Here is a 26,137-nt window from a genome sequence, read left to right on the forward strand (position 1 = left end):
TTTTCAGATGCTTCAGACAGGTTGTGGTGAGCCTCCTTTGGTTCCTTCAAGGTCCGGGGTCTCTAGCCTCCTCATCAGAGGTCAGATCACATCAACATAAAAGAGATGAGAGCTCTCCTTTTAGCTCTTCAGTCTTTCCATTCTCCTCTTTCTTTCCAGGACCTTTCAAAGTCTTCACAGTTGATACCACTATGATACGGTATAGCAGTAAGTGGGGGGGGGGGGGGGTACATGGTCCGATGCTTCTTTGCAGGTCTGCTGTTCAGGTTTGGGAATATAGCTGTCCAGTATCAAGTGACTCTTCAGGATGTCTACATTCCTTAAGAGTAAAATAGTGGCAGACGCCTTGAACAGGTTCAGTACACAGGCTCACAAATGGATGCTTCACAAAGATGTGTTTCTGGGCATTGTCTATTGGTGGGGTACTCCACAGGTAAATCTTTGTGCCTTCCTTCTGAACAGACAACTTCCTCTTTTCTGAGCAGGAGTCCCAAACCCTCTGGCTTAGAAGGTGTATGCACTATTTTTTTCCTTGGAAGGGGATGTTTCTCTACGCCTTCCCTCCCCTTGTGATTCTGAGGGTCCTGCTAAAGAATCAAGCAAGACTACCCAAAATCTTTCTGTTGACTCCCTTCTGGCCCAGACAGCGTTCATCCCCCCTTCTTCACTTAGCCAGGGCAGTCACCACACGTTACCTCACAAGGTGGGTCTTCTCACATAAGCCAAGGGATTTGTGATCCATATTCACTTATCCACTCTTCAACTGATGCTGTGGGTAGTAGAATTTTGAACCCTTTTAGGCACCTCTTTTCTGAGGACATGCTTTGGATTCTGCAGGATGCCAGGAAATCCACTACCAGGAAATCATATTTGTCCAAAAGGAAGAGATTTTTTTGTCTGGTGCCTTTCTCGTAAGCAGAATCCCTTTTCAGTGGGAATCCCTTTGGTTCTTTATGTGAAATGCTTCATGCTGGGTTGACATATTCTTCAGTTAAAGCTCGCCTTTCAGCTGTTTTTGCTTGTCTGCCCTTGACTGTGCTCCTCTTGCCTCTAGGATTGAGGTCAAATCATTTCTTAAAGGCATTCTAGACATCAAGCCTCCCAGGGAGCCTATTCTGTCTTCCTGGGACCTCAATTTTGTGCTTGAAAATTTGTCTCAGGCTCCTTTCGAGCCTACAGCTTTGGCTTTCAAGTAGTATTTGGAAGACTGTTCTTTTGGCCCTTGCTTCAGTTAAGAGTCTTTGAAATCTAGGCTCTTATGGCTGTTCTTCCTTTCTTGATTTTTTATAGGGACAAGGTGCGTCATTGTACTAAACCTTCTTTTATGCCCATGGAGGTTGAGTTGTCTCTTAATCAGTCTATTAATTTGCCCTCCTTTTTCACTTCTCCACAGTCTGAAACAATAAGTGAGAAGGTCACTGAAAAACCAATCCGTAAAAACAAAATGAAAACTCCAGCAAAGCTAGAACCTCCACTGTGTGACCTCCCAAGCCTCTTGTATCAGAGGCACATGGGATATATGCAAATGACCCTTATGAACATCAGGTGTTTCAGCTAATTGGCAATTCTGAATGCCCATGACTTTAGTCATTTTAATGGACAATTTCAGGCCAGTAAAGCCAAACGCCACTAGCTGTGGATATGCATATTTCGGCCTTATGACCTCGTCAGCACAGCACAAGCAGTATGTTTGACTAAGCATAAGAAACACGGGGCTATTATACCCAGCTGATATCCATTATCATTAGAGTCACTGCGAAAGTATCCCAAACAACAAACTAAAACAATAAGTGAAGAAGGTCACTGAAAAAACAATCAGTAAAAACAAAATGAAAACTCCAGCAAAGCTAGAACCTCCACTGAGTGACCTCCCAAACATTATGCACCCACTTCAAAACTTTACTAAAAGTGCACCTAAAAACATGCTGGCTATGCCCTTGCAACTCCCACTCTAATATCACCCACCCCATCCAACCACTGCCTTTCTTTCCACCCCACTAAGTACCTTGATTATAGCAAGCTTAGATGCTCATAAGCCTAGTACTTGTTATACAGCAGGAACTTCTTATTGTAACATTTGTTAATGTTTGTTATGTACTTCGTAGATAAAGATTCTAGTTGTCTACTGATGTACTATGTCCTTCATCTGTAAATATGTTTGTAATTAATTGCTGTGTTAAATTGTTAATCGCTGTGTAATCCAATGTAACTACTGTCTGTTTATTTTAACTGTGGAGCTTTTCTCCCCAGGCCTCCGCTGAAAATGGACCTATGTCCAGTCGGACACTCCCAGTCAACAAATGTAAATAAATAAAAATAAATAAATTGTATCAGAGGCACATGGGATATATGAAAATGACCCCTATGAACATCAGGTGTTTCAGCTCCGCAGTCTTGGATTTGCTTAGGCAGCTCAGGTATTATTTGGATAAGACTAAGGCCACTTGCAAACCTTTGCAACTTTGTTTCCTTTCATCCCAGATCTCAAGGTTTGGCTGTTTCTAAGCAAACCATATCCTCCTGGATCTCCAAGGCCATTTATTTTTGCTATTCCTTTTATGGTAAATGTCTTTCTACCTGTGCAAGGGCCCATTCTACTAGAGCTGTTACCTCAGTGCCTTTTTCAAAGGTTTGGATCCAATTCCATCCTTGAGGCTGTGTTACTTGGACCTATCTCTGCCTGCTGTAAGCATTATAAGCTGGACGATGTTTCCTAGACAAGAACTGGGTTTGCCAGAGCTATCCTCCATGGGTTTTTAGAGGGCTGTTGTGTGCCTTCCTCCTCCCAACTTTCCTCTTGAGCTTTTATACTCTGCCTTATGTTAAGAATGCTGCAACAGTGATATGGAAGGACATCCTACAGTTGTATAAAAACTTACCATAACCGTAGATGACCTTCTATTCACTGTTGCATAACTCCCTCCCTCCTCCCCCTTCTTGCTTTCCTGGCCAGGGATTCTTTTCTTTTTCTCCTTCTGGATGTGCATGTTCCTCCTGGTCCTTAGGGATATTCTGTTCCTCCTGGGTTTTTTCGGTTCTGAGGTGTGTGTGTGTGTCTATATGTCACCCTTATGGCCCTATGCCTTTCCTTGTCTCTAAATTACAAAGGCTTTGGTATACTGACCGGACATTGAGCTATCCTTAGCAGATCTCTTATGTTACGAAAACTGCAGTAGTGCATAAAAGGACTTCCACTGTTGCGGTAAGATTTTACACAACTGTACTTTCCATCTTCTGTAACCAGCAGTACTTGCACCACAGGCATTGAGTGCTTGTCAAAACCTTTCCTAAGTTGTCAGGAAGCCCTTCTCCTTTCCATCTTGTGTCATTCATTCTTGTACCTTTCTGGATCTTCTTTGTTGCACTTAAGGAGCTAACAGTCCATGCTACTCACCTTTTATAGTAATTGTTTCAAGGGTTTCAGTACTTTTAGTGGACGGCACAGTGGCATAGCGGTTGCTTTATTGCCTCACAGCAAGAGGTTCTCTGGTTTGATTCTCGGCTGGGGTGCCTTCTTTGCGGAGTCTGCATGTCCTCCCTGTGTTTGTGTGCATTTCTTCTCCCACACTACAAAGACGTGCGATTGGAGCTTTTCTCCCCGGGCCTCCACTGAAAATTGGATTGTTCCAAGTCTGACTTTCCTGGTAAACAAATGTTAAATAAATAGTGAACACAAAGCTCTTCAGTTCTTTCTCATCTTTTTTTTTTTTCTTTCGGAGACTATTATTTTGACATATTTTTTGTGATATTCATCACTTTTCCTTCTGAAAGGTTTGGACCTGACGGCTTAGTAGTGCCATTCCACCTGCTGATAGGCACTCAGAGTGCCGGTTTTGTTTGGTTAGTACACATCCTGAAAGATATCACAGGATTACTTGGGAGAAACCTTTACTGTAGCTCCTCTACCCCAAGCATCTCGGCCTTGTTTGATTTCCATCTTCCCCCAAGAGTGTGCTGTTTTGGCAGAGACTCCCAAACCAGACCATTATTCTCTACTACAGCCTTGAAAAAAAAACTCCTGCATATCAGAGCCTTGCTATCCAGCCCCTACAGTCACATGGTGTTTATAGGTTTGGGGAAGACTCCTCCCATTATCTTTCTGGTGCTCACCTTTGTGAAGCAAGTAATGTATTTTTGTAGCATGATCTGGCTAAAAATGTGCCAGGAGGCATTGTCATATGAGCCTTTCCAGGAAAAGTTGCTGATCCAGATATGAAAACCTTAGTCTGCTTTATGTACACTACAACCAATAGAGCTACCTGAACCATAGGATTTGGCATTTCAGTTTGTTTCACTCCTTGAATTGCCTGACTAATTTTGCAAATGACAGCACCTTTTCTGGTCCTCATTTTTCAGGAGGGAAGTCCACCAGCACATAGAAAACATGGTAAAGTAAGGCAAAATCCTTACCCTTGTGAATGGCAAGTTCAGCCCTCTACACTGTTCCTTTTCTCAAATGCAGAAGAGCCATGGCATGCAGCAAAAGGCAACAAGAACTCGCTGCTCTGAAACAGCAAAACAACCAGTCTAACTTCTGCGAGTTGGTATTCCCAAATGCAAGGATTCTTTGCAGTTTCCAGGAGGCTGTAGTCCTCCTGCAGGTGGGCTGCAGCTTAACTGTCCCAGTCTGGAGATGAGGTAATCAGTGGTTGAATTTCCTTCCACTTATCCATTTGAAGGTAAATAGCCAAGGGCTGGTGAGATTGGAGTAGATTTGTCTGCAGTGAGATGAACCACATCTTTTTATTAGAAATGTGCTTTTTCCTGGTGAATACTTGGTGGTGGTCTGCCATGTGTCCTTGTTGTACTTTGAGTATTTATATTGTTGTACTTTGAGTATTTATATTGTAGTGTGAATGTACATTGATGTGACAACCCAACCCCATCTAAAAAATTGGGGGGAAGGGGTTAATCATAATGATGATGTAGTGCTGCTTATTATAACTTCTGCCATCCATTCAACTATCCCCACTGAAGCCCACTTCTCTGCTATTTACCTTGCCCATTTTTTAATTTGTTTCTTTAATTTTATTAATTTGTTAACTAAGTAGGCCCATTTGACATGTGTCCCTTTTCTGGAGAAGTCTGAGAGAAGTGTCTGTTTAAATGACTTGGTTATAGTCCCACAGTAAGAAGTCAGAGGTGAAAGGAATCATATCCTCTATCATGGACTACAGGAAGCAGCTGAGAGCTATAAATCTTATGCAGCAGCTGGAAGGTAACTGCCCTGTTAACAAATGCCAAGGAATTAATTATTTTGCAGAAAGGACCCATCTAACACATCCCAACTCATCGCAAGGCAAAGTTATTTCTGATGCTAAAGAAAACCAAAGGCTTCAAGGCAATACTAGATTTTGCAGCTTAAATTCCTTTGTCTAGAGTGAAACTTTTGAACCCAGTGTATTATGTCCTTTCAGATTTGTCAGGAGATTGGACCTTTAAAGTTCCTGCTGCACATAGACATCACCAGGGAGTCCAGAAGATACTTATGCTTCCTGGTCAGAACCAGTCATTGTCAATTTCGGACTCTGCCATTTAACATCTGTTCTGATCTCCAGTTGTCACAAAGTGTTGTATCAGTTGCAGCAACTCAGCAGAAACTACAGAGAAACAAGATTTTTCCTTACTGCGATTAGCTTCTGTTTTCTCTTCATGGAAGCTCTGTTCAGCACAGGGAATTTTTTACTCAGACCTTTCTATTTCCAAGAGATAATGGAAAATCTTACAAAGTTCCAGTCAAAAGCAACTTGAACTGTACTCCTTATTAGATGTACCCCAGGTGCTATTCCATATCAGGTATGCTTACCCAAGGCATGCTGTTGATCCGATAGAATGAAGTAGCACCGTTTTTCATCTCAGTCTGTCAGCAGGCATTTACCTTAAGACACTGGGAGTAATGGCAGAGTCCATAGTTTTGGTACAGCAAGCTGTGCTTTACGTTAAGGGTCTACCTGTCCCCAGAGTGCTCATATTTAGTGGTGGTTGGACACAAGTTGGAAACTCCTTCCAAGTGCAGACCCCTAAGGCATCAGTCACCATGGATGCATGTGCTGTAGGTTTTTTTGTCGGGCGTCACCAAACTTGGGAAATAGTCTGCAATGCCTGTTTGTCAGCATGTTAAACATGAAGGTAGTAGTTCTGATGACCTATCGATACATGGCAGTTATGCAGCACGTCAACAAACAAGTGGGACTATGTTACAACCGTTTTGTCAGGAGGTATTGGGAGCCTGATAGTTAACCCTTCAGTCCATCTGCTTCTTTATCTAGCAGGCAGGCTTCACTATTGCTTTCTAATGCTTCACTGTTGCTTTCTGATGCTTCACATATGGTCTCTGAGCTTCTCAGTAAAATGAAAACAATTCATTGTCTCTGGGTAGACCACAGCATGTCTTTGCATCTCCTCCTTGCATCAACTTCTCAAAATAATTTTCCCTTATCCATTCTCCAAGGCTCTGCCCAAGGATGGTGTTTTATACATGTGGTCCCTGGCCTTTGTATTTCCTTTGATGGTAGGATTATATCAGAAATAGACTTCCCAAGACTGTTGTTTGGCTCTTAATCTTCTCCTCCTGGCCTTATAACTTCCCCCATTTCATCCTTAGCGTCTGTAGATGTCATTATGCCTGCATTCTTTTAAGGTTCAACTCTCTCATCCTTCAGGCAGATCTCATCCAAACAGTTATTGTCTAAAACTGATAGAATGATTTCTTCAATTCCAGAAATAGCCAACAATCTGGCCTTTTCAAGCACCTTTTACATAGAAAGCTTGTAATGCTAAATTGATTTTTATTTATTTTTTTTTAATTTGGGTATTCTTAATGGTTTAACTAAATCTCATTTTTAGCCTTGTTTTCTGGACTACAAGTCAAGCCATGGATGATGATCTTCGTTTTTCACTGTTGCAGTCATTACATTTGGGTAATCTGCTGGCAGGTTGCCCTCAGTCGGCCTGAATTCCAAAGTCTGGGGTCCTGCGTTGGTTGCTGTCTTCTCTTCCATGACTTCAGGTCGTCATGGGTATAAAACATGTGGCCGACGCCATTTTCTTTAGTCTTTCTTGCCGCACTGTGCCCAAAGCAGAAGCATTTCGCAAGTGCCGGTCAGCCGAGTACTGAAATATTCGAGTTTGAGTTTCAGATCCGAAGTCTAAAGCTAAGTACCCCATTGGGGAAACTTTTTTCTTGCTTTTTACCGATGTCAGAAAAAGTTAATAATTGTATTACTTGTGGGAAGCAAATGCCTCATAAGGATTACCATTTCTACTGTATTCCTTGCCTAGGTCCTGATCACAACATGCCTGGCTGTCGGTTTTGTGCTAGATTTAACCAACGCACTATTAAGCATCTGTATATTTTTGCATCAAAGTATTTTGGAAACAGATTTAACTACCCAGAAATGTCGTCAGATAGCAATCCGACTACCTGAGTACATAAAAAACACAAAGAAAAGGACAGAGAAAGACAGTCGAGATCCAAAACCGATGAAGCTTCTCCTAAGCCAGTCGCCGGTACTCCGTGAGGAGCTTTCGCAGCCCCTGATACCTGCTACCTTCGAGTCGCAGGCCTCTACCGACACCCATGTGGAGTCCGGCATGCCGCAAGATACTCAAGGTATTGGACTGACGGATGTATCTCCCTCGGATGGGTCTGGAGCCGCTAAGCAGGCATTGACTTCTGAGGGTGTATTCAGACCTCAACATTTGTATATCACACTGACGACAGCTGCAAAACCAAAGACAAAAGCAACTTCTAAAACTAAAAAACCGGCGCATGAGCCACGTGCACAGGCCTCTATGCCTAAAAATCAGATGATCAAAATGGCTGAAGACCTTATTACCTTGATCAGGGGTACCCATCCCCCTCCAGATAAGAGGCCTAGGCAAGACACTGATTATGAATCTTCAGATCAGGTTTCTATTTCTTCTGATTCCTCTTCTGATCAGGAATTATCTATACCTCCCTATGATTCTGATTCTGATGCTGAGGAGTCTATTCCATCTGCATCTCCTGAGGATTATTCATTTGGAGAAACCTTGCATACTTTGAGGGAGCATTTTCACTGGGAGAGTCAAGACTTCTCAGAATCAAAAAAGAGGCTCAGGGATTTCCTTCTCCCTCAGCACAAGCCTTTAGCCATTCTCCCTGTTTTAGACATTGTGGATGATGTGTTTTCGGAGTCAAGCTTGACCCCTGACTCCTTACCTCCGGCTCCCAGTAAGCCTGACAGATATCACAGGGTCCCTGACTCACATAAATTTTTATTTAGAAACCCTGCTGCTAATCCTGAAACTATTTCACAGGGTCCAAAGGGAGTTAAGGCCTCAACAGCAAAAAATCCTACCCCCTCTGACAGAGATTCAAGGACACTAGACAGATGGTGAAAAAAGGTTTATACATCTGCAACCTTGGCTATCAGGGCCTTAAACTGTCAATTTTCTATGCTAAAGTACCAACAACATGTTATGGGATTGCTGAAACAGAAAATGATGTTGATTTCAGAATGCGCAAAAAATAAAGAATTGCAGGAATTATTGCATGCAGCTGAACAAGTTGGAAAGCATACTTTGCAATGTGGTTTTGATTTTTAGAGGCCTCCTGCAGGGCCGCAGTTACTGGATCTGTGATTAGGAGGCATGCCTGGTTAAAGGAACAAAATTTGCCTGATCATGTTAAAGCTAAATTGCTAGATGCACCTTTACAGCATGATTCTCTGTTTGGTATTAAGGCAGAAGAGGTTTTAAAGAAAATGGAAGACAAAGCTAAGTCTATGCAAACTGTTAGACTTCTTCCAAGTGCAACCACCAAGATTCAGTAGACACTGGCCTACAAAAAATTGGTCCTTTCCTGTGTCAGACAGAGCTCAAAGGGGCAAATCCAGACGCCCTAAGGGTTCCAGATACCAGGCACAAGATTTATACAGGTCAAAGCAATGGGGGCGCTTCCACCTCCAAATCTGGAGGAGATGAAGCGCAAACCTACAGAAAGCAGTCCCAATGACTTTCCTCTGCCTACACCAAGCACTTATCTTTTGGCAGCACCCATAGGGGGAAAATTTGCACTTTTTGCTCAAAATTGGCAGTTAATAACCCAGGACAAGTGGGTACTAAACATTGTATCACAGGGATACAGATTCCATTTCCACACTCTGCCAATGGCAAATGGTTGGCCAGATCTGCCAAAAAATCAATGGGCAGAGGCACAGAAACAGGTTACGTCCCTCATGGATATGGAGGCCATTCAGACAGTACCAGAACAGGAAAAAGGACAAGGTTTTTACTCACGACTGTTCTTGGTACCCAAAAAGGACAAGGCCTGGCGGCCAATACTGGATCTATCGATTTTGAACACATACCTGGACATTCCAAAATTTAAAATGCTGACTTTGCAGCAGCTTCTGCCCATGCTGGGCAAGAATGCTTGGCTGGTGACTTTAGACCTAAAAGAGGCATACCTGCATGTCCCAATAAGACAATCTTGCAGAAGATACCACAGATTCAAGGTTGGCTTAATGCATTACCAATTCTCTGCACTGCCCTTTGGCTTATCTACTACGACCAGGGTGTTTACAAAGTGCTTGGCACCAGTAATTGCATTTTGAAGACAAAGAAGTATACAAATATATCCTTACTTGGACGACTGTCTCATTCAAGCAGAGAACAAGGATACTCTTCTTCGACATCTGGCGTTTGTGAAAAGGCTTCTAACATGCCTAGAGTACACAATAAACGAAAAGAAATCACAACTGGTACCCTCTCAAAAGATAACATTCCTGGGTGCAAGCTTGGATACAACTGCCCAGATGGCTTACCTCATGCCAGACAAGCAAATGCAACTGACTTCTTACTTCAAACTAATGGCAACAAAAACCCAGTCTTCTGCAAGACAAATTCTGCAGGCACTGGGCTTCATGGCATCCTGCATCCTACTGATTCCATATGCAAGACTGCATATGAGGAAACTTCAGTGGTACCTAAAAAGTTTATGGAGTCAACATTCACACAGTCTGGAAACAATGATTCCTCTCATTCCCTTTCTGCAACAGGAGTTTCTTTGGTGGGCAAAGGCATGTCACCAAAACACGGGATGGCCCTTCACAATACCCCCTGCCAGCCAAACCCTAACAGACACATCAGATTATGCCTGGGGGGGGCCCACATGGCAGGAAGATGCATTCAGGGCTTATGGACACAAAAACAAATGCATCTACATATCAACCAGAAAGAGATGCTAGCTGTTCAAAATGCCCTAACAGCCTTCAAGGACTTACTTCATCCAGGACAACTACTGATAAAGACGGACAACACCACAGTCATGTGGTATATAAACAAGCAAGGGGGCACGCACTCATACCCCCTTTTCAGATTAGCCATGGCACTGTGGGACACAGCTTTGACCTACCAAATACATCTTCAAGCTCAATTCCTGCCAGGAAAACAAAACACTCTGGCAGACGATTTAAGCAGAAACCTTGTGGATCGCCACGAGTGGAAACTAAATCCACAAGTCTTCAGTGTGATAACAGAGAAATGGGGGAGCCCAGACATAGATCTATTTGCTTCTCCTCAAAATTATCAATTGAAAAGATTCTGCACAAGGACTTATCACAGACAAGCATGGAAAGTGGACGCCCTATCCATCAGTTGTAAAAACCTATCAGTTTATGCCTTTCCTCCTCTGCCTCTTCTACCCAAGGTCCTCCTAAAAGTCAGACAAGAGAAGCCAAAGATATTAATTGCCCCGGACTGGCCCTGCCAATACTGGTACCCAATCCTAAGGAACTTGTCTCAATACCCAGCTTGGACCTTGCCTCAAAGACCACAACTACTGTCCCAGCAAAACAATCAGATCCTGCACAATCAACTACAAACTCTGAACCTGGCAGCATGGCTAATCATGTAGTCATACAAACAACACCTCTCAGTAAAGCGGTGATGGGTGTCATTTTGAAAGCCAGAATGTCTAGTACTAGAAAATCTTATGCTGACAAATGGAAGAGATTCTGTGCTTGGAATCAAACACAAGGAACTGATACAGCAGAACCAAATATTCCTCAGATATTACAATATTTAAGTGAGATGTTGGACAAAGGTCTATCTTTCTCATCAATCAAAATCCATGCCTCTGCCATTTCGGCTCATTACAATACATAGCCACCAATCTTTTCTCATCCTTTACTAAAGCAGTATCTTAGAGGAGCCAAAAATTTAAGGCCTCCTAGAAGATCACCATTACCTGCATGGGACCTCAATTATGTGTTGGAAAAGTTCACCCTGCCTCCATTTTAACCAGCTGCTGCTGCTGATCTAAAGTTCTTATCATGGAAAACAGCTCTGCTACTAGCAATTACTTCAGCAAAAGGAGTTTCAGAGCTACAGGCCCTCATGGCTGTAGAGCCTTTTCTCATATTTTACCCAGACAGGGTGTCTCTGAGGACAAATCCTACCTTTATGCCTAAGTTGGTTTCCAGTGTGGCTCTTAACCAAACAATTCATCTGCCAACTTTTTATCCAACTCCGCAGAACAAGAGGGAGAGAATTCTGCATTCCTTGGACGTACACAGACAGCTAAGATTCTACTTGAGCAGCTCTAAGAAAGCTCTAAGAAAAACTGAGCAATTACTAGTGTCATATGCTGCAGGATCAGAAGGAAAGGCTATTTCAAAGCAGACAATTTCAAAGTGGATAAGCCACTACATCCGTTTCTGCTACTTACACCATGGTAAACATGTGCCCAAGGGCATTAGGTCTCATTCCACCAGAGCTGCAGCTACTTCAGCAGCCTTTCTTAGAGGAGTACCAACCAAAGACATTCTAGAGGCTGCTACTTTTAGTTCTGTTCACACCTTTACAAAGCATTACCACTTGCCTCTCTACTCTATGTCCAGGGCAGGCTTTGCCACTGCAGTGCTGCAGGGCCTAATAGCAGCACCTAATGCTGTTTAGCTCCAGCCTCCCAACCATAGCTTTGAGATTCTACCCAAATGTAATGACTGCAACAGTAAAACACAAAGAACATAGTACAGTTGTGTACACGTACCATAAATGTAGATGTTAGAGTGTATTCACTGATGCAGTCCAGGTTACCCTCCCGCCATCCCCCTGTCATTCTCAAGTTAATCTTTCCTTCTCTGTCTTCTACAACCTATGTGGTGTATTTGCTTGTAGATGAAGGTAAAGTTTATATTGATGCATGTATATATATCTGTATATATATATATATATATATATATATATATATATATATATAAGTTTGCTACCTTTTTGGGGGCACCTGACATCGGGGGAAAGAAAAACTAAAGAAAATGGCGTTATCTGCATGTTTTATACCCCTGACGACTTGACGTCATGGAAGAGAAACAGCAACTGACGCAGGACCCAGGACTTTGGAATTCAGGCCGACTGAGGGCAACCTGCCAGCAGATTACCCAAATGTAATGACTGCAACAGTGAATACACTCGAACATCTACATTTATGGTAAGTGTACACAACTGTACTTTCTTCCATCAAAAATGGTTTAACTATCATTTCTAGTTTTCATTCCGGAGTGGACTTTTCTGTTCCCTTAAATTCTTTTTTCCTGACACCTTTTACATCAGGCCCTCCATTCAGAATTAATTTCTACTTCTGGTCATATGCTCAGAAAGCTTGACATTTCTTCCACTCAAATCCATTGTCGCTTCAGAGTTAAAGTACTTCTCCTGGAAGACCCTGTTTGTGGTGGTTATTACTTCACCTTGGAGGAGTTCTGAATTGCAGACTCTGTAAAAGTTCCCAACTTTGTGTTAGGTAAAAAAACGGTAATGCATTTAATCAGTGCTCCATTTCTGGAAATGCAGGCCACAAGTTCAAGTTTAAATAAGACCATCAACGTACCCATTTTCTTTCCAGTTATGCAAACAGTAGGGAGAATCTCTTTTTCAATCCATGTATGGAAATGCATAAGCAGTGTAGGTTCATTGTAGATGGAAGTAAACCATTCCACAAGAATGATCAAGTTTGGTCATAATGTTTCTACGCTCACCATTTCTAGGTGATTAGCCAGCTCCATAGAATTATTTCGTGTTAAACATGGCAAGGACCTAACAGCCCCAGGGATCCATTCTTCTGGAGGTGTAGCTGACCATGCTGCCTTTTTTTTGGACTGCATCCTTAGATGTTGTCACATGCGGTGGTCTCTTAATGCCTTTGAAAGGCACTGCAAGCCGGATGTGATGTCCTGGTATAAGTCTTTGATTAGGGTCTGTGGTATGTTTTCATGAGGATTTCCACACTGCAAAATTAGCTAGTATGTCTGCCATGCTGTTTACAGAGGATGGACATCTTAATAGTCAAAGTTGCATATGTTCTGTAAAGGAAGAGCAGAAGTTACGCCCTCCATAACATTGCATCTCCACCCCCCATCCCACCCCCGTACTCTAGCTTAGTCTACTTCTGTCCCTCCTCTTCACTGCTGAACACTATAACTATAGATCTGCAAAAACAAGCATGCATATTGCATGGTGGAAAAAGAAGAGGGTTGTTAGCATCCTGAAAAAGTTTTATCAGCAGAATGTTCCTGATGCATCATTAGTCTTGCTGTTTCTGGAGGATGGGGCCCTCTTACTGATGTGTCATTTTGGTAAGTGCATAACTTTCATTTACTTATAGATTTGGTTGATATTTTAGACGTTATTTTAGAGTGGTGTCATTTCTGGTGTGCTTTAAAAATATTATATAAACCATAGGAATCAAGGCATGATAAGGAGAAATCGGAAAAGAAGGAAAAACGTGACAGCGGTGGAGGAAAAGAAGAGAAAAAACAATATCCTTTTTGCTGCGTTTTCCCTTTATGATTTTATGTTCTTATCAGATTCTGTAAGTTGCTATTTAAAGAACTGAAGCATGTGCATGTTCTTGTGCCAAAATGTAGGGAGCTTAGCTTGAAGCAGAACTGTGAGGTATCTAAAGGGTCTTGTGTAATATGCTGAAACCAGCAGCATGAAGCATCTGTATGTTTCATCCTTACTCTAAACAGACAACCTTGACCCCATAATAAAATTATCTGTAGGCCTAAAATGTATTTTTGCTTTTATGGACACATCTTAAAAGGAAAGAAATCTTAGTTTTATTTAAATGTTGCCCAGTAGGGTAATAGCTGTTCATCCAGGTTTAAGAGAAAGATGTAAGCAAGCAGTGGGGAAGTAATAGACCGCTTCAGGTGCTGTGAAGCCTGTGCCACATGTCATGGGCCCCTTCATCCACAGAAAATGTGTTTCTCTACAATGCCCACCCTGGAAGGCATTATTACAGTTAGAAAACAAACTTTGCTTTTGTTTCTTTGTTGGGTTTGTATTTTTTTTTTTTAATTTAAGGGATGCTTTTGTTTTTGTTTTTTTTTGGCATTAGTAGTTCCTTTTTGTTTATAGTGGAATAGTTCACATATTATACTTTTAGTAATGGTTAGAAAATAGGGAATGTGTGTACTTGGATTGCAGATCTCCTTGTCTTTTTTTTGAGTCTTGTGTTTGTATATGTGTTAGTCTGTATATTTTAAAAATATTTCAGAGAGCAGCTTTTGGCATTATAGTACATCTGTGACTGGAGCTGTGTCATTTTGCTTTGGATTTTTTCAGACAGAGCATAATAGTTTAACAACGTAGTGCTAAATAAGAGCTTTATTGAAATACCTAAACTGTACTGTTTTGATTGGGATGGGAAACTGCTGTACTACTACTAATGGGGTAGAATTCAAGTGGAGCTGTGACAGTTTGTATTGCAGTTTATAGCAAAGGACATGCAATGTGAGTATTTTAAATTAATCCTGACATTTTCTGTGTGGGTTGGAGCTGTGGCATCCCACTTTTCACTTTACATGAAGGAACTAGTATTGGCATCTGGCACTATTCACTGGCAATAAGCACTATAGTAAAAGTGTACTAACACTAGAGCTATGACACTTTTGAGGGTTCCTAGTGAGGCTATCACATTTTGCATTGTGCTTTATAGCAGTGGAGAAGTAAGATAAAAAGTAGGTTTTATTTGTTACATAGTGCCAGAAGTGTCTTTTTTCAACTTCAAAGTACCATTTCACAGCTTTCAAAATAACAGTCAAACTGGAATGGATGCTAGTCTGATGATCTTGAGAGTTTAATTAGCAGCTGGTAAGAAACTTAACATCTGACTGATTTGAGACTGTAAAGGGTGTCTGTTGCCTCGGCTTTTGTGGAGAATTAACATCCCGATGTTTCTGTGGTTTACCAAATCACTTTAAAAGCATATTGAAAGGCTGTTTTCTCAATATTTGTACCTTAGTAATAGAAGACATAACATCTTTGAAAATACAGTAAGAACACTGTTCTGAAATGTGCCAAGTCGTTGAGTTCTGTACTAATGTCAAGAATGACACTCTAAGAAGCACTTAGAATTAGAACCCTGGTAAGGATTTTTATTTGTATAAGTTAAGATTTGACCCATGGCTCCTTTTTCAGCTGTCATCTGTTACAACAGCAAAATGAAAATAGCACTAAATCAGTAATAAGGGTAGCAGATGAACAATATTTGAACACTGTGCAGTAAAGTATAAGATAGCTACCACAAGAGCAATGTACGGAATTTTAATGCATCATCTAGTTTTACTGTTGTAATGCAGGCTTTGCATTTTGATGCACTTTTTTGTTAAAAAGTTGTGATTAGGTTGATTTGCTATTCTGTGCCTGCTTCTTGCAGTGATGGAGTAATGACTACAGAATGCAGAATATTAAGATTTATTTATTTTTGCAAAGTCTGGATGTTTGTGTACTTTAATGCCAAAGATGTGCACATTAGATGTTATGCTGTCACTTTTCTTCAGAATCTACAAGTGCCATTTCTTATACAGAAGTAAATGACAGGCAAGCTCAGAGTAAGCAATTCTTTGTGGTATCGTGCTCTACAACTGTTATTTTTATTTATTTGCATTTTTAGACAAGGGCAGAGCAGTGATCGGTATGGACCGTATTCATACTCTGCCTAGGAGCATTGTCTGGTTAAGTGACTTGTTCAGAGTCACACACAGTAGGTAAATAGAGACTAAGGGAGCCTCACGAGTTTTTTTGCTGTAAAATGTTTTTCTTATTTGCCTCACTGTTCTAGTCTCAAGTTATTAGACCAAGTCAAATCACCATTAAATTACAAGAATGTGGTATCTAATAATGCTTTAATTAAAGGTGACATAAAGTTAGTCACATCATCCTAAACGTTTGTAAGTCACAGGGTATAATGCTTTGGTAGTAAGCTTGTTATGGTGATTCAGTTTTCTAGTATGTATTGGTATTTGGTATTTCCTGCCGTTGACTTCTGAACCCCTTTCAGTACAGGCATGGAATAAGAAAAGGCAGAGAAGAATTGTAATTTGGTGCCTTTTAGAACCTGATACAGTGGAATTGTTAATTGTTGTTGCTTTAGCAATCCAAAAACTGTAATGGGCTTTCACAGCTGTGAAACATTTTCTGGGGTACTTCACCAAAGGGCCTTGGTGATTAATTCTGGTAGTAACCGAGTGTTACATTCTGTTGATAGAAGACTTTTTTTTATATGAAATGTATTGTACTTTTTTGTGTTTTATACATGCATCATTGTGGGTTTGTAGTTCTGCCTGATTAAGTAATATTTTGTCTGAACCGAATGCATAGGTAAACCACTTACTTTTCTCTGCAGTAATTGTATACCATTTAGGTATACAAAATGATTATGCAACATTCAAGTTGTGTACTTCCTTCTTTGCCCCATTGCCTGCATATAGTGTTTCTTTTTAGTATCTTCTTTTCTACTGTTTTTTCTTAACAATGTGTCTACTCATAAATCATCTGATAAGCATAGATAATACAGAATGGTTAAGGTAAGTCCTTTTTTTTTACTTTTTGAATGTACAAATATAAATAAATAAAAATGTTACTATAGTAAAACATTGAAAATTAATGTGGGTTAACCTGTGATCTGATGTCAGATGTTCTTCGTGTTTCACTGTTGCAGTCATCACACTTGGGTTATCTGTCTGCAGGTCGCCCTCAGTCTGCCTGAATACCCGAGTCTTGGGATTTCTGCGTCGGATGCTGTCGCCTCTTCCATGACGTCAGGTCATCAGGGGTATAAAACATGCAGCTGACGCCATTACATCAGTCTTTCTTGCTGAAAAGAAGCCCAGAGTAGAAGCAGTTCGCAAGTGCCGGTCGGCCACTACCTAAAATTTTCATTTGTTCGAGTTTCAGACCTGAAGTCTTCTAAAGCTAAGTACCCCGTTGGCGATTCTTTTTTCTTGATCTAACCGATGTCAGAAAAAATTAACAATTGTCTTGTCTGTGGAAAGCAAATACCTCACAGAGATTTTCATTCTTACTGCGTCACCTGTTTAGGCCCAGACCATGACGTCCCTAGCTGTCTGTTTTGTGCCTTGTTTAACACCCAAACCATTCGTCATCGGGCTATTTTTGTAGCAAATTCTTTCACTCTCGTTCTCCGTTTTCTGAAATGGCTTCGGTAAGCCATCCGACTACCGATTTTCCGAAAAAGAGCAAAGACAAAGTCAGAGACAGACCACATAGGTCAAAAACTGCCAACGACGCTTTCGCTAAGCTTGTTTCCAGCCTGCAGGTACTCAGTGAGGTGCCTTTGCAGCCCTTAATGCCCGCTTCTACAGATTTGCAGGCCTCTGCTGAGACCCATTCGGAGTCCGGTATGCCACGAGATGCTTCTTCGACTATGGAACCTGCGGATGTCTCTACCTTGGATGGTTCGTGAGCCGCTGTGCAGGCACTGGCTTCTGAGGGTGTATTCTGATCTACCAATATTCATATTAAACTGACAACTTCATTTCCTAATAAAACTACCGAGTTTCTCAGGCCCAGAGTTCGCACTACACCTAGAAAACTGACGTCCAAAGCGCATGCTCATCCTCCCATGCCACAAAAACAAATGCTTAGAATGGCTGAAGACCTTATTACTCTAATTAGGGAAGCCAGCCTTCCCCTGCCAAAAGACAAAGAATTGAATTCCCTTCTGATTCTACAGCCCAGGAGTCTGATGACTCTGACCCTTCTGATTATCAGGACATACCCTTATCTACCTATGAGGATTCAGATGCAGAGGAATCCATTCTCTCTGCCTCCCCCCCAGAGGATTTCTCTTTTGGTGAAACCTTGCATACCTTAAGAGAGCATTTCCGCTGGGAATGCCAGGACTATCCTCAGTCCAAAAAGAGACTCAGGGAATTTTTAGATTTGCCTGAGCACAGGCCTCTAGCTATACCCGCTGTCCTGGATATTGTAGACTGTGTCTTCTTGGAGTCCAGTCTTACTCCTGACACTTTACCACCAGCTCCAAGAAAACCTGACAGGTACTACAGAGTACCTGATTCTCACAAATTTCTTTTTAAGAATCCTACTGCGGATCCAGAGACAATTTCCCAGGGACCTAAAGGTATTAAGTCTACTACAGCCAAAAACCCTACCCCTTCAGACAGGGATTCTAGAACTTTAGAAAGATGGGATAAAGAAGGTATGTACCTCTGCAACTCTTGCCATTAGAGCTTTGAATTGCCAGTTTCACATGTTGAAGTACCAGCAACATATAATGGAACTAATTAAACAAAAAATGGTGTTACTTCCAGATTGTGCAGAAAATAAAGATATACAAGAGTTAATGCATTCTGCAAACCAAGTTAGTAAACATATTTTGCAATGTGGGTTTGATGTCTCAGAAGCATCTTGCAGGGCTGCTGTCACTGGGTCTGTACTGAGAAGGCATGCTTGGCTAAAAGAACAAGTCTTGCCTGACCATGTCAAAGCAAAATTACTAGATGCTCCATTAAATCAGGAGCGTTTGTTTGGCACAAAAGCAGAAGTAGTTCTTAAAAAGATGGAAGAAAAAGCTAAATCTATGCAGACAGTCAAAGATTTCTTACAGGTGCAGCCACCTAGATTCAATAGGCATTGGCCTTCAAAAATCTGGTGCTTTCCAGTCCCTCTCAGTCCAAACACAGGAGAAACGGACCACCAAGACTACAGTCTCAGGGTATGCAGAGATCTAAACAGTGGAGCGTTTCCACCTCAAAACCAGGGAGTGGTAAGCCACCCCATTATGGAAAAATTTCACAATGACTTTCCAATTATCCTTCCCAGCCATGCCCAAGTACTTGCGCCCCTATTAGGAAAACTCGCCCTTCATGCAAAAAACTGGATGTCCATTACTCAGGACCGATGGGTTCTAAACATTGTATCCCAGGGATACAGATTCTACTTCCACTCACTGCCAACATCAAGCGGGTTGCCAGACCATCCTCCAAACCAGTGGGTAGAGGCTCAAAAGCAAGTACTTTCCCTTCTCCATATCAGGGCTATTCAACCTGTTCCAGTAGAACAAAGGAAGATAGGGTTTCTACTCCAGACTGTTCCTGGTGCCCAGAAAAGAGAGCTCTTGGTGCCCTATCCTGGATCAATCCTCAACACCTTTCTGGTGGTCCCAAAATTCAGAATGCTTATGCTGCAACAGCTTCTTCCTGTGCTAGCCAGGGATGCCTGGTTAGTCACCCTAGACTTAAAAGAAGCTTATCTGCACATCTCCATAAGGGAGCCTTGCAGAAAATATCTACGTTTCAGGGCAGGCTGTGTATGCACTATCAGTTCTCTGCACTTCCCTTTGGCTTATCTGCTGTGCCCAGAGTATTCACAAAATGCCTGGCTCCAGCCATTGCATACTGCAGGCAGAGAAATATTCAAATCTACCCATACTTGGACGATTGCCTGATTCAGACGGGCAGTCAGGAATTGCTACTTCAGCACCTGGCATTTGGAAAAAGACTTCTAACTTCACTGGGATACACCATCAACGAAAAGAAATCACAACTGGTGCCCATCCAACAAATTGTATTCCTGGGAGCAAGCTTGAACACAACTTCCCAGATGGCATTTCCTCACTCCAGAAAAGCAGGTCCATTGGACAAACTATTTCAAACTAATGGCCAACAAAACCCAGCTATCTCCAAGGAAAATACTGCAAGCGCTAGGGTTCATGGCCTCATGCATTCTGCTAATTTCATATGCAAGACTGCATATGAGGAAACTTCAAAGGTACTTAAAAAGTCTCTGGTGTCAACATTCTCAGGACCTGGAGACAGTGATTCCTGTCATACCATGTCTAAGGGCAGAGTTCCTTTGGTGGGCAGAAGCATGCAACCACAATAAGGGATTTCCTTTCACTCAACCGCTCGCCACCCCAAACACTGACAACAGACGCATCAGACTATGCATAGGGGGCTCACATGGCAGACAGATGCATTAAAGGCAAATGGAGCCCAGGACAAATTCCCCTGCATATCAAACAAAAAGAGTTGCTAGCTGTACAGAATGCTATGGCGGTCTTCAAATATCTTATCCTTCCAGGACAGCTCCTGATAAAGACCGACAACACCGCAGTTATGTGGTACTTAAATAAGCAGGGCAGGACTCGTTCTTACCCACTTTGCAGGTTAGCCATGGCTCTGTGGAACACAGCCTTGAGCATCCAAGTGCACCTACAAGCTCAATTCCTAACAGGCAAGCAAAATTCACTGGCAGACGACTTAAGCAGAAGTCTACTGGACCCTCATGAGTGGAAACCGGAACCCAACTCATTCAAACTTCTAAACCAGAGGTGGGGAACTCTGGAGGTGGACCTTTTTGCCTCCCCCAAAAACCACCAATTGAACAAATTTTGCACCAGGAACCCTCACAGTAGAGCCTGGAAGGTAGACGCCATATCCTTTACATGGGAAAACCTCTCAATTTATGCCTTTCCTCCTCTGCCCCTCCTCTCAAAAGTACTACTCAAGATAAAACAGGACAGGCCAAGGGCAATCCTTATTGCACCAAATTGGCCACGCCAGCCCTGGTACCCACTCCTACGCAGTCTGATAGCAGTGCCACCCTGGCACTTACATCAGACACCTTCCCTGCTGTCTCAGCAGGAGGGACAGATTTTGCATCCACAGCTGCAAACCCTAAACCTTGCAGCCTGACTTATCCCATAAATACACCACCAGCATCCCTCAGCAGACAAGTACTGGACATCATCCTTGAGGCCAGAAGGCCTAGTACTAGGAAATCCTATGCTGAAAACTGGAAAAGATATTGTTCTTGGAGTCGGTCTCAAGGAAAGGACACAGCTGTGCCCAACTTACCTCAAATCCTTGATTAACTAGCAGAGCTGCTCCACAGAGACCTATCCTTCTCATCCATTAAGATTCATGCCTCTGCCATCGCAGCTCATTATAATACTGAGCCGCCTGTCTTTTCTCACCCCCTCTCATCAAGTAGTACCTGAGAGGAGCTAACAATTTAAATCCCCATAGGAGAGCCCCCACCCCGGCCTGGCACCTTAACTTTGTACTGGAAAAGCTCACACTTCCCCCTTCTGAACCTGCTGCTTCAGCAGAGTTAAAATTCCTCTGTTGAAAACAGCCTTACTTCTAGCTATTACTTCAGCAATAAGAGTGTCTGAGTTGCAGGCACTAATGGCGGTGGAGCTTTTCATTATTTTCCATGCTGACAGGGTTTCCCTCAGGACTAACTTTCCTTTATGCCCAAGGTGATATCTAGTGTGGCTTTAAACCAATCCATCCATCCATTTGCCAACCTTTTTCCCTAATCCTCGGAATAGAGGGGAAAGGATCCTGCACTCCTTGGACGTGCACAGACAGCTCAGGTTCTACCTGGACAGGACTAAGCCTTTCAGAAAATCTGACCAGCTACTAGTCAGCTTTGCTACAGGGGCAGAGGGCAAGGTCATTTCGAAGCAAACCATTTCCAACTGGATAGCACACTGCATCCATTTCTGCTACAACTACCATGGAAAACCTACCCCTCTGGGGATCAGAACTCATTCCACTAGAGCTACTTCAACCACTACAGCATTTCTCAGGGGGGTCCCCACCAGGGACATCCTGGAAGCTGCAACCTGGAATTCTGTACACACCTTCAAGCATTACCACTTACCTATTTTTCTAAATCCAGAGCTGGATTTGCTACAGCAGTCTTACAAGGCCTGCTAGCCAGCCCAAACACTTCTTGACTGCCTCCACCCTTCCTCAGCTTTGGGAATCAACCCAAGTGTGATGACTGCAACAGTGAAAAACGTAGAGCATAGTACAGTTGTGTACACATCATAAATGTAGATGTTCGAGTGTATTCACTGTTGCAGTCTTGGTTTCCCTCCCTCCAGCCCACTGGCTTTCTCTATCCTTTTTACCTATCCTCTTTATGGCCATCTTTTATGGCAGGGTATTTACTTTTTACTGGAGGTGTATTCCACACCATGTAATAGTTTCCTGTTTTGGGGGCTCCTGACATCTAGAGCAAGAAAAACTGATGTAATGGAGTCGGCTGCATGTTTTATACCCCTGACGACCTGACGTCATGGAAGAGGTGACAGCATCTGACGCAGAAATCCCAAGACTCTGGTATTCAGGCTGACTGAGGGCTTACCTGCAGGCAGATAACCCAAGTGTGATGAATGCAACAGTGAATACGCTCTAACATCTATATTTATGGTAAGTGTACACAACTATACCTTTTCATTCGTTCCTCAATAATTGGGTTCAGATCCAACTGCCGCTTATTACAGCTCGTGGATACTGGAAACTCTCAAGCTCCTTCCTTACCCATAATGCTCTAGTCACCTACCATACCTCACATCTCGTTTGCCGCCTTCACTTACGGATGTGGTCAATGTTAGGTCTCAATGTTTAGTGTGATATTTGAGAGTGAAATAAGATTTATGTATTTTTTTACTTTATTACCTTTATCTAGGTGTTTTATATATTTGTGTCTTATCCTTTATACACTTATCGGTGTATTCTTAGTCTACCATTGATGGTAAATTTTTTTTTACTTATACCCTTGTGATAATCTCCTTAATTACCATTGTTGGTGGAAGGTTGGGTGCCGGGCTGGCAACTCGACACGTAAAACTTCACTGCCAATCATGAGCGGGCAGGTGATCCGCTGTGGCGACCCCTAACCGGGAAAAGCTGAAAGAAGAAGGTAATCCTCTCTTCACTTTCTTCGTTTAAAAAAAAAAAGAAAAAAAATCACTTGTATTTCTGTTATTACTATATTTATTTTTTCTGCTTCAGTATGGCTGAAAAACCTTCAGGTTTCAAGAAATGTAAAGATTGTGGCCATAGATTACCTTTGTCTGACGCACATGCTTCCTGTGTGTACTGTTTAGGCCCATCTCATTTAATTGAGTTGTGTGGCATTTGTAAGGCCTTTAATCCACAGGCCTGAATGGACTGCAAAAATATACTGATTCTAAAAGGTTTACTGCTGACTTCTTTTTAGGAGACTTTATTTGGAGCTTAAACCTCCAAAAAGACAGAGTCCAGTAAGTGTACATAGAACCCTTCTGGATCCTCCACTCCTAGCTGTCCTCCTCACAAGGCGTCTAAGCAGTCAGATCAGAGTTAGTCAGATCCAAAGACTAAACACTCTGATCCAACAGAGTCTTATAACAGATCTACATCATCAGATCCGACATGCTCGGAGCTGAAGAAGCTCCCTAGGACTTATGCTTCATCTCTAGACCCTGTTCCTTCCCATCTACCGTCACCCTTCCTAGAAAGATGCCATCATTCTAGGACCCCTGCAGTGGCCTTTTCTTCTTAGCCTTCTAGGAGTCTGACAGAAGCAGACGTGGGATAGAACGATGAAGAAATTTCTCGGCACAAATTTGGATGCGAGTTCTCCAGGCTTCTACCACATCAGTTCTGGAGACCTTCACTAGTAGTACTCCACCTGTTTTGACTCCTCCTTTGATCTAACCTTCAGCTTCAGAGCTCCTGGATCCGAGACTCCAGGAACCGTCTGTGTCAGATCTGAAAATTGTTGCATCTTCAGCTCCAATGCCTTCTGAGTGAACTGGCTCCGAGTGTGTCTGAGCCAGATGACTCCCTGAGCTGTAGTGCCATTGACGGGTCTGAGGTGTTGGAGTCAACTACAAAGTGGTCGGAGCTGTCTCTTCCCCCTCAGAGCGTTGGCTTTGGACTACTTGGCTCCAACCTTTGCCTCAAGTGGGCTGCCTTTGGGTCAGAGGGAGCCAACAGTCCAGAAGCATGTCTTCTCGGCACCATCAACCTCCTCCTCCTCAGGGCATTCTGCCTTTGAAGTAGTGGAGAGAGTTTTCTATGCCTCTAGCGGAAGGACGATTCCCCCCACCCCACCCCCGGATCCATCTTCCCAAACTCGTATGTCTTTGTGCCTTTTGCCTGAACACTGCTCCACAGAGACATCCAGCCCAAAGTCTTCAGACTACCCTGTAGGGTATACTTACATCTTCTGATACTTCTTCAGAGCATCCCAATGAAGAAGTCCCTAAGAAGTGAAAGTCCAAGAAGAGGCACTTACTCTCTCCTCAAGCGTTGGTCACAGAAGATACTGATTTTTGATGAGGGGGAAAGGATCCTCAAGATCACCACCTGATGACGCCTCCTTTAGAGAAATCCTGGAGATCCTCAAGGAAAGGAGTGGTTGGTGTACCTCCCAGGAGGAATCAATATTCCTGGAAGCCTTGGAGTCTGGCCCATCTACTTGCTGGATGACTCTGCCTACTGATGAGCTTATTGATTTGATCTCTAGGCAGGGGTGGAAAGAACCTGCCACTGTCAAGATGATCTCCAAGAGACCAGACAGGATCCTGGCACCACCGAAAGGAAGAGAATTGTGGAACAAAGGAGCAGCAGTAGATGCCATGGTCGTAACAGCAGCCACGAAGAAGGAACTTGTGGAACAGAGTTCATCTCTCCACCCCCTTAACAGGGGGTCCAGGGTTTTGGACGCATTTGGGAAGCATATATATACTTCAGCCTTTGCACTCAGGTCACTGAATTATTTGGCACCTTTCACGAGACTTCAGAGAAACTTGATTAAAGAACTTTCCAAATCCCTGTCCTGGACTGTTAATTATGAGCAGAGAGCTCTATTACCTCACAGCTGGCTACCCTACAGTCCATCTCAAATTCTTCCATGAGGCTCATTTCACATACAGCTGAAGGTACCCCAAGGGCTGTGGGTTCAGGCATTTCCATTAGGAGATATATCTGGATGTGCTTGTGATTTCACGGAGCCCTTCAAGTCTTTTGTCAATGCTTCCTTTGATGGAAGCTCTTTGTGTTGCTCCAAGGTTAAAGATGCATTCTCCAGGTGTGAACAGGATGGTAAGACCCTGTCTGCAGTGGGCGTATGTTTTTTTGACTCCTCAAAAAACCTTCTCTAGGAATCAAAAAGGTGGTCAAAAAATTTGATTCAGAGAATCCCATGGTCTTTTCCATGATCTACATGTAAGTAGTTCCCCCAGGGGTAGAGGTGGGAACTCTTAATGGAAGACACCGACCATGCAGCCGAAGAGGCCCACAGAAACAAGGATCTAGGAACACTTTCTTTGACTGATCCTACCAATGCTTCTGAATGGAGGCCCAATTGCCCACCTCTGGAGGCAGTCGGGGGCATCTATCCTTGCACCAGAGAGCCTAGCTAGAGATTGCAAAAGATTCATGGATGCAGAAGATTATTTCCAGAGGTTATATAATACCTTTTTCCCTACCCCACCCCCTTAACAGTAAACAAAATTCCCAATGTTCCACCCAGTCAAAGGAAAGCAGCAGCTCTAGAAGTAAAAAAGCTGATGGAAGAGAGAGTCCTCCAATAGTTCCTCACAGACCAGAAAGAATCCAGAACTTACTCAAGAATTTTTTAGTGCCAAAGGAAACAGGGGACTGGAGATCAATTTTGGATCTCAGCAATCTGAACAAATCAGTGCAGTATACAAAGTTCTGAATTGTCAAGGTTCAGTCCATTTTGCCTTTCCTGCACAAGGACAACTGGATGTGCTCAGTAGACCTTCATGATGGGTACTATCACATAAAAATGAACAGACGATCCAGGGGATACCTACTCTTCCAAATGGGAGCTAGTCATTACCAATTCAGAGCTCTGCCCTTTGGCCTCACCACAGCTCCCAGGGTGTTCAACAAATGCATGGCAGCAGTAACAGCTCACTTGAGATTCCAGGGATACCAGGTGTTTCTGTACTTGAAAATAAGAAAAACATGTTAGCCCAGGAGTACAACACGTCTCGGTTTGTAATTTTGGA

At 42.7% G+C, this 26,137-nt stretch overlaps 1 protein-coding gene across 1 annotated transcript in view; it reads left to right on the top strand.

The window, feature by feature from the left end:
• Positions 1 to 26,137, top strand: part of LOC122789852 (THO complex subunit 2-like) — a 2,223,396-nt gene that overhangs the window by 2,117,209 nt on the left and 80,050 nt on the right. The window contains exons 20-21 of the mRNA XM_044057286.1: positions 13,726 to 13,802; positions 16,814 to 16,856. Coding sequence (XP_043913221.1) covers positions 13,726 to 13,802; positions 16,814 to 16,841 — 105 coding nt within the window. The 3' untranslated portion in view covers positions 16,842 to 16,856. The remainder of the gene's footprint in view (positions 1 to 13,725; positions 13,803 to 16,813; positions 16,857 to 26,137) is intronic.

The sequence above is a fragment of the Protopterus annectens genome, chromosome 15.part0 (assembly GCF_019279795.1).
Source record: "Protopterus annectens isolate FY-2018-M chromosome 15.part0, PAN1.0, whole genome shotgun sequence".
NCBI lineage: Eukaryota > Metazoa > Chordata > Ceratodontiformes > Protopteridae > Protopterus > Protopterus annectens.